The following is a 9,495-nucleotide window of genomic DNA, read 5'->3' on the forward strand; positions in this document are numbered from 1 at the left end:
GAGAGAGAAAGGGGGAAAGAGAGAGAGAAAGAGGGGGAGAGAGAGAGAGAGAAAGAGGGGGAAGAGAGAGAGAAAGAGGGGGAAAGAGAGAGAGAAAGAGGGGAAAGAGAGAGAGAAAGAGGGGGAAAGAGAGAGAGAGAAAGAGGGGGAAAGAGAGAGAGAAAGAGGGGGAAAGAGAGAGAGAAAGAGGGGGAAAGAGAGAGAGAAAGAGGGGGAAAGAGAGAGAGAAAGAGGGGGAAAGAGAGAGAGAAAGAGGGGGAAAGAGAGAGAGAAAGAGGGGGAAGAGAGAGAGAAAGAGGGGGAAGAGAGAGAAAGAGAGAAGAGAGGGGAAGAGAGAAAGAGAGGAGGAAGAGAGAAAGAAGGGGAAAGAGAGAAAGCGGGGGAGAGAGAGAGAGAAAGAGGGGAAACAGAGAGAAAGGGGGAAGAGAGAGAGAGAACAGGGGAATAGGCATTATGTACCTCCTCGTCCTCCTCCACTCCAGGTGAAAGTGAAGTGTGAGAGGTTCTGTCTAACAGAGGGTAGTTGGATATGAGGTGTGAGAGGTTCTGTCTGTAACAGAGGGTAGTTGGATATGGAGTGTGAGAGGTTCTGTCTGTAACAAAGGGTAGTTGGATATGGAGTGTGAGAGGTTCTGTCTAACAGAGGGTAGTTGGATATGGAGTGTGAGAGGTTCTGTCTGTAACAGAGGGTAGTTGGATATGGAGTGTGAGAGGTTCTGTCTGTAACAAAGGGTAGTTGGATATGGAGTGTGAGAGGTTCTGTCTGTAACAAAGGGTAGTTGGATATGGAGTGTGAGAGGTTCTGTCTGTAACAGAGGGTAGTTGGATATGAGGTGTGAGAGGTTCTGTCTAACAGAGGGTAGTTGGATATGAGGTGTGAGGGGTTCTGTCTAACAGAGGGTAGTTGGATATGAGGTGTGAGAGGTTCTGTCTGTAACAGAGGGTAGTTGGATATGGAGTGTGAGAGGTTCTGTCTGTAACAAAGGGTAGTTGGACCTGCCTCTGAAAGTCAACACCACATCGTGAAAGTGACAGTTCATTGATCACAGCCGCTGTCCCCTCCTTCCCTTGTCCATCACTTCTGTCCACACCGCCATTTTAGACTGCAGAGATCTGTAGCAGTCCGTCTCTCTCTCCCGACCTCTCTCACTGGGTCTCCCTGTCTGTAACATCAACTGGGCTTGTATTTAATCCAGTAGTTAAAGGTGAGAAGTGGATAAACGCTGAGAGGAGTTAAAAGACTGCTGCACAATGATGGTGGCATTTAAATGCCAAGTGGCAGCGAGGGTGTGTATAATATTTCATCTTTATGGCTTGTTGATTTAGTTGGGCTGGCTGGCTGGCTGGCTGGCTGGCTGCCTGGTTGGCCTAACGGAGGTTGTTTGCTTGTTGCTTTTAGTTGGGCTGGCTGGCTGGCTGGTTAGACTAACGGAGGTTGTTTGCTCGTTGATTTTAGTTGGGCTGGCTGACTGGCTGGTTGGCTGGCTGGCTGGTTAGACTAACGGAGGTTGTTTGCTCTTTGATTTTAGTTGGGCTGGCTGGCTGGCTGGTTGGACTAACGGAGGTTGTTTGCTCGTTGATTTTAGTTGGGCTGGCTGGCTGGTTAGACTAACGGAGGTTGTTTGCTCGTTGATTTTAGTTGGGCTGGCTGACTGGCTGGTTGGCTGGCTGGCTGGTTAGACTAACGGAGGTTGTTTGCTCGTTGATTTTAGTTGGGCTGGCTGGCTGGCTGGCTAGACTAACGGAGGTTGTTTGCTCGTTGATTTTAGTTGGGCTGGCTGGCTGGCTGGCTGGCTGGCTGGCTAGACTAACTGAGGTTGTTTGCTCGTTGATTTTAGTTGGGCTGGCTGGATGGCTGGCTGGCTGGCTAGATTAACGGAGGTTGTTTGCTCGTTGATTTTAGTTGGGCTGGCTGGATGGCTGGCTGGCTGGATAGACTAACGGAGGTGGTTTGCTCGTTGATTTTAGTTGGGCTGGCTGGCTGGCTGGCTGGCTGGCTGGCTAGACTAACGGAGGTTGTTTGCTCGTTGATTTTAGTTGGGCTGGCTGGATGGCTGGCTGGCTGGCTAGACTAACGGAGGTTGTTTGCTCGTTGATTTTAGTTGGGCTGGCTGGCTGGCTGGCTGGCTGGCTAGACTAACGGAGGTTGTTTGCTCGTTGATTTTAGTTGGGCTGGCTGGATGGCTGGCTGGCTGGATAGACTAACGGAGGTGGTTTGCTCGTTGATTTTAGTTGGGCTGGCTGGCTGGCTGGCTGGCTGGCTAGACTAACGGAGGTTGTTTGCTCGTTGATTTTAGTTGGGCTGGCTGGATGGCTGGCTGGCTGGCTAGATTAACGGAGGTTGTTTGCTCGTTGATTTTAGTTGGGCTGGCTGGCTGGCTGGCTGGCCTAACGGAGGTTGTTTGCTCGTTGATTTTAGTTGGGCTGGCTGGCTGGCTGGCTGGATAGACTAACGGAGGTTGTTTGCTCGTTGATTTTAGTTGGGCTGGCTGGCTGGCTGGCTGGCTAGACTAACAGAGGTTGTTTGCTCGTTGATTTTAGTTGGGCTGGCTGGCTGGCTGGCTAGACTAACAGAGGTTGTTTGCTCGTTGATTTTAGTTGGGCTGGCTGGCTGGCTGGCTGGCTAGACTAACGGAGGATGCAGTGCGTTTCAGACAGCTGCTGGAACAGGGGGTATAGAGAACAAGGTGACAGCTGGTACAGCGTCTCTGGTCACACACACATGCAGATGGCTGTTTATTAATTACAGGAGTGAGGAGAGATGATGGGAGAAAGAGCGAGAGAGGGGAGACAGAGATTCACCATTGTAAATACAACCTATATTCATCTGTTCATTGATTTTCCAATTCATACTTCAACTATTTGCACATTGTTACAAAGCTGTACATAGTCAATATACCATTTGAAATGTCTATTATTATTTTAAACTTTCCCATGCCAATAAAGCCCTTTGAATAGAGAGGAGTGCTCGAGAGACCAGGCAGAGGGCGAGAGACCAGGCAGAGGGCGAGGGACCAGGCAGAGGGCGAGGGACCAGGCAGAGGGCGAGGGACCAGGCAGAGGGCGAGGACCAGGCAGAGGGCGAGGGACCAGGCAGAGGGCGAGAGACCAGGCAGAGGGCGAGAGACCAGGCAGAGGGCGAGAGGGAAAAGAAAGAGGCTGATGTAACCTGTTGTCTCTCTCTCCCTGGACAATTAGGCATATTTCTGTGAGACAGAGACCTCTGGAAGCACATTTCATCAAGCTGTAGATGAGACTCAAACACTGTGTTATTAGTGTGAGTCCTCATCCGTCTCTCTCCCTCTATCTGCAATCTGATTAAAGCACTGCTGCTAAGGATACACACACACACCCCCACTGCTGCTTCCTCCCTGAGCCATGTGGCCCCAGCGGTGACCTCCCATCATCACCCGGCCTCCTTCCCGGGGGCCTCCTTCCCGGGCCCCTCATCCACAGCTCAGAGACAGAGGCGCCTCATGTTAATATAGATATGAGAGGGGTTGTAGTAACATCTTAAATGGTGCTTCATTTGGACTAAGCGGAAACCCTGCTACAGGGTCTCGGCGGAAACCCTGCTACAGAGTCTCGGCGGAAACCCTGCTACAGAGTCTCGGCGGAAACCCTGCTACAGAGTCTCGGCAGAAACCCTGCTACAGAGTCTCGGCGGAAACCCTGCTACAGAGTCTCGGTAGAAACCCTGCTACAGAGTCTCGGTAGAAACCCTGCTACAGAGTCTCGGCAGAAACCCTGCTACAGAGTCTCGGCAGAAACCCTGCTACAGAGTCTCGGTAGAAACCCTGCTACAGAGTCTCGGTAGAAACCCTGCTACAGAGTCTCGGTAGAAACCCTGCTACAGAGTCTCGGTAGAAACCCTGCTACAGAGTCTTGGTAGAAACCCTGCTACAGAGTCTCAGTAGAAACCCTGCTACAGAGCAGCCATAGATATTGTCTGTTGCAGCTATCAAAACCAGTGCACCTGCAGTGCAGGCAACACCGTAAAAAATGTGTGTTTGTTGCTGAGCCAGGAAGACAAAGTCAGCATACTCCCTCGTCCCCATTGAGGAGCAAGCCCTTTACGAAGCAGCAAATTAAAATCTACAAAAAAGGCAATTCAGACAATTTGGAGGCGAAAATATGTTTTAAATTGCTTCTTCATTACATCCATTAAAGTCTCAGACAATTGTCTCCTTAAAATATTCAACACAATCCATCTCTGATCATCGGCAAGCAACAATAGACACGATCAGATATATCATTTTATAGGCCGCCTCCTCACACAGAAACACATTTTCCAGGTCGTCAAATTGAGAAAGAAACATCAATCCACATATACACCTCACACTATTCTACTTGGCAGGAAAATAACTCCAGGAATTCTCTGTCCGTTTCCTCTGTTTGCTAAACCATTAATGTCCAGTACGGCCTGCAACATAAACGACCACAACGTTCGAGAGAACATTGGACAGAGAACTGTAATAGATTATGGCTTGGTCGGTATACAGACTTGCATATTGTCATACCATCCTTCTCTCATCCTGGGATTTACGCTATTACTGGCATAGAACACGAGGGCTTAAAAGCAAAACCCTGTCGGGCCCTCTACCAGAATGCTAACAATATTAGCACAAACTAATAGCAAAATAGACGCTGTTCGCTAAATGCTAACGAACTAAAAATGAACGCAAACTAATTGCAACGACGGGGACGTCCAGCTCTAAGTTATACGAGCATGGGTAGTAGCTACCGAATGTCATTTTCAGTGAGTGTGGACATTTACAACCGAAAGTGAAGGAGAGGAAGAGTGCAAATGAACAAAGTTGTGATGCTTTTCTGAAGGAACAGCAGCATGTGTACACAGAGCAGAGGGGAGAAGACCAGAGGAGAATTAAAAACTCTAGTCGGAAGCACAAGGAAAAAACTGGCAGCTGTACAGATAACACATCCAGAGCTGTTTGACTTCTGGCAGACAGCCATTATAAGATAACTGATTGCATACTAGTGAACTTCACCTCATGTACACCGTACAACAGAGACTCCCTGATAGAACTACAACGCTACGGACTCACCAGCTGATAGAACTACAAAGCTACGGACTCACCAGCTGATAGAACTACAACACTACGGACTCACCAGCTGATAGAACTACAACACTACGGACTCACCAGCTGATAGAACTACGGACTCACCAGCTAATAGAACTACAACGCTACGGACTCACCAGCTAATAGAACTACAACACTACGGACTCACCAACTGATAGAACTACAACACTACGGACTCACCAGCTGATAGAACTACAACACTACGGACTCACCAGCTGATAGAACTGACGGACTCACCAGCTGATAGAACTACAACGCTACGGACTCACCAGATAATAGAACTACAACGCTACGGACTCACCAGCTAATAGAACTAGAACGCTACGGACTCACCAGCTAATAGAACTACAACACTACGGACTCACCAGCTGATAGAACTACGGACTCACCAGCTGATAGAACTACAACACTACGGACTCACCAGCTGATAGAACTACGGACTCACCAGCTGATAGAACTACAACACTACGGACTCACCAGCTGATAGAACTACGGACTCACCAGCTGATAGAACTACAACACTACGGACTCACCAGCTGATAGAACTACGGACTCACCAGCTGATAGAACTACGGACTCACCAACTGATAGAACTACAACACTACGGACTCACTAACTGATAGAACTACAACACTACGGACTCACCAGCTCCCACCGTCTCCCGTTGTGCTATTTACAAACAAACACGTAACTGTTCAACTGTTCTGGGGAACTACGGTGAGCTTCATAATGTGTTCATAGTGTGTTCATAGTGTGTTCATAGTGTGTTCATAGTGTGTTCATAATGTGACAGGGGAAATTAACAACGAAATTATCTTCTTTCTCTTTAACATATTGCACAAGTTGACTGCAGGTTCTAACTTAAAGTAGCTGCAAATATCCACATTTATTGTAAAACCTCAAAGAAATAGTTTTGACAGTATAAAAACAAAAATCCTGTGGCGTTTTTCCGTATATACGGTATACCGTCCAAGCCTACGTAGGACAGCGTAGGAAACAACCACTAGGAACGCATGGGTAAGAAACAACAATTGATGTCCCCTGTTCAACTTAACTTCAGTCTGCACAGTGACAGATGACTCTACATCCACATGCCTCACCCACCATCTGCCTTCCATAAAACACAGAAAAGAGGCCTTCTGCATTTCCCCCCCAAAAACATAGGAATGATAATAACACCCACATCAAAGAGCTGTTTGAAGGGCCTTTACCACCAGGCATTCCAACAACAGAGGTGAGGCCTGGAGTTAAGAGCAGGCTGGGGGTGACAGAGGGTCAGGGATAGAGCCCTGCTCGGGGCTGGGGGGTGACTGAGGGTTAGGGATAGAGCCCTGTTCGGGGCTGGGGGGTGACAGAGGGTCAGGGATAGAGCCCTGCTCGGGGCTGGGGGGTGACTGAGGGTTAGGGATAGAGCCCTGTTCGGGGCTGGGGGGTGACAGAGGGTCAGGGATAGAGCCCTGCTCGGGGCTGGGGGGTGACAGAGGGTCAGGGATAGAGCCCTGCTCGGGGCTGGGGGGTGACTGAGGGTTAGGGATAGAGCCCTGTTCGGGGCTAGGGGTGACTGAGGGTTAGGGATAGAGCCCTGCTCGGGGCTGGGGGGTGACTGAGGGTTAGGGATAGAGCCCTGCTCGGGGCTGGGGGGTGACAGAGGGTCAGGGATAGAGCCCTGTTCGGGGCTGGGGGGTGACTGAGGGTTAGGGATAGAGCCCTGCTGGGGGTGACTGAGGGTTAGGGATAGAGCCCTGTTCGGGGCTGGGGGGTGACTGAGGGTCAGGGATAGAGCCCTGCTGGGGGTGACTGAGGGTTGGGGGTGACTGAGGGTTAGGGATAGAGCCCTGCTGGGGGTGACAGAGGGTCAGGGATAGAGCCCTGTTCGGGGCTAAGGGGTGACTGAGGGTTAGGGATAGAGCCCTGCTGGGGGTGACTGAGGGTTGGGGGTGACTGAGGGTTAGGGATAGAGCCCTGCTGGGGGGTGACAGAGGGTCAGGGATAGAGGCCCTGTTCGGGGCTAGGGGTGACTGAGGGTTAGGGATAGAGCCCTGCTGGGAGGTGAATGAGGGTTAGGGATAGAGCCCTGCTGGGGGTGACTGAGGGACAGGGTTAGATCCCTGCTCAGGGCCAGGGTATTAGGGCCAGGGTTATGGGGACAGGGGTTAGAGCCCTGCTCGGGGACAGGGTTAGAGGCCCTGCTCAGGGACAGGGTTAGAGCCCTGCTCAGGGACAGGGTTATGGGGACAGGGTTAGAGCCCTGCTCAGGGCCAGGGTTAAGTGGGGACAGGGTTAGAGCCCTGCTCGGGGACAGGGTTAGAGCCCTGCTCAGGGACAGGGTTAGAGCCCTGCTCAGGGCCAGGGTTAGGGCCCTGCTCGGGACAGGGTTAGAGCCCTGCTCTGGGGACAGGGTTAGAGCCCTGCTCGGGGACAGGGTTAGAGCCCTGCTCGGGGACAGGGTTAGAGCCCTGCTCAGGGACAGGAGTTAGAGCCCTGCTCAGGGACAGGGTTAGAGCCCTGCTCGGGGACAGGGTTAGAGCCCTGCTCAGGGACAGGGTTAGAGCCCTGCTCAGGGCCAGGGTTAGAGCCCTGCTCAGGGCCAGGGTTATGGGGACAGGGTTAGAGCCCTGCTCAGGGCCAGGGTTATGGGGACAGGGTTAGAGCCCTGCTCAGGGCCAGGGTTATGGGGACAGGGTTAGAGCCCTGCTCGGGGACAGAGGAAGGAAAAGGCTAGTACTCACCAGTTTAAAATCCTGAATGCTACATATGAAGTAGGAGTGTTGGTCCTACGTGCTCTCATATATACACAATCTGAAACACAGAGAGAGAGACAGTTAGAGGATGATAGAGTAGACAGCAGCAGCTCTAGCTGTGTGAGAGGGGCGGGACTCGGTGTGAGAGGGGGGACTCGGTGTGAGAGGGGGGACTCGGTGTGAGAGTGGGGGGGGGAAATCGGTGTGAGAGTGGGGAGGGAGTGGGGGGAATCGGTGTGGAGAGTGGGGGGACTCGGTGTGAGAGTGGGGGGGAGAATCGGTGTGAGAGTGGGGAGGGGAGTGGGGGGGGAATCGGTGTGAGAGTGGAATCGGTGTGGGGGAATCGGTGTGAGAGTGGGGGGGAATCGGTGTGAGAGTGGGGGGAATCGGTGTGAGAGTGGGGGGGACTTGGTGTGAGAGGGGGGGGACTTGGTGTGAGAGGGGGGGACTTGGTGTGAGAGGGGGGACTTGGTGTGAGAGGGGGGACTTGGTGTGAGAGGGGGGACTTGGTGTGAGAGGGGGGACTTGGTGTGAGAGGGGGGGGACTTGGTGTGAGAGGGGGGGACTTGGTGTGAGAGGGGGGACTTGGTGTGAGAGAGGGGGGGGACTTGGTGTGAGAGAGGGGGACTTGGTGTGAGAGGGGGACTTGGTGTGAGAGGGGGGACTTGGTGTGAGAGGGGGGACTTGGTGTGAGAGAGGGGGGGGACTTGGTGTGAGGGGGCAGGACTCGGTGTGAGGGGGGCAGGACTCGGTGTGAGAGTAGCAAACAGAGTAAACTATAGAACGGACATTACACTCGCCGGAGTTGCGTATCGAATTTAAACAAACCAAACATTTAAATACTGTTATAGAAGGTAAATTTAAAACACAAACAGCTCCGTCTATCAATACAGGTGTATTTTCAAAATACAGAAACACACAGCGAGGCGTGGCTTAACGTGACCACACCTCCAAGTAGAATACAGTCTTAGTGTGAACTTTGGTGTGATCCTAGGGTGGTCCCGTTACTCCCATGTAATTAGGGTGGTCCTGTTACTCCCATGTAATTAGGGTGGTCCCGTTACTCCCATGTAATTAGGGTGGTCCTGTCACTCCCATGTAATTAGGGTGGTCCTGTCACTCCCATGTAATTAGGGTGGTCCTGTTACTCCCATGTAATTAGGGTGGTCCCGTTACTCCCATGTAATTAGGGTGGTCCCGTTACTCCCATGTAATTAGGGTGGTCCTGTTACTCCCATGTAATTAGAGGTTGGTCCTGTTTACTCCCCATGTAATTAGGGTGGTCCTGTCACTCCCATGTAATTAGGGTAGTCCTGTCACTCCCATGTAATTAGGGTGGTCCTGTTACTCCCATGTAATTAGGGTGGTCCTGTTACTCCCATGTAATTAGGGTGGTCCTGTCACTCCCATGTAATTAGGGTGGTCCTGTCACTCCCATGTAATTAGGGTGGTCCTGTCACTCCCATGTAATTAGGGTGGTCCTGTTACTCCCATGTAATTAGGGTGGTCCTGTCACTCCCATGTAATTAGGGTGGTCCTGTTACTCCCATGTAATTAGGGTGGTCCCGTTACTCCCATGTAATTAGGGTAGTCCTGTTACTCCCATGTAATTAGGGTGGTCCTGTTACTCCCATGTAATTAGGGTGGTCCCG

At 51.5% G+C, this 9,495-nt stretch overlaps 1 protein-coding gene across 1 annotated transcript; it reads right to left on the reverse strand.

Annotated features, from left to right (window-relative positions):
• Positions 1-7,955: 7,955 nt before the first annotated feature.
• Positions 7,956-8,619, reverse strand: LOC135528637 (uncharacterized; the record flags this gene model as incomplete). The annotated part of the gene is made up of 1 exon (XM_064957756.1): positions 7,956-8,619. A coding segment is annotated over one exon (664 nt), but the record flags the coding sequence as incomplete, so codon positions are not given.
• Positions 8,620-9,495: the final 876 nt, after the last annotated feature.

This window comes from Oncorhynchus masou, unplaced genomic scaffold (genome assembly GCF_036934945.1).
Source record: "Oncorhynchus masou masou isolate Uvic2021 unplaced genomic scaffold, UVic_Omas_1.1 unplaced_scaffold_10001, whole genome shotgun sequence".
Taxonomy (NCBI): Eukaryota; Metazoa; Chordata; class Actinopteri; order Salmoniformes; family Salmonidae; genus Oncorhynchus; species Oncorhynchus masou.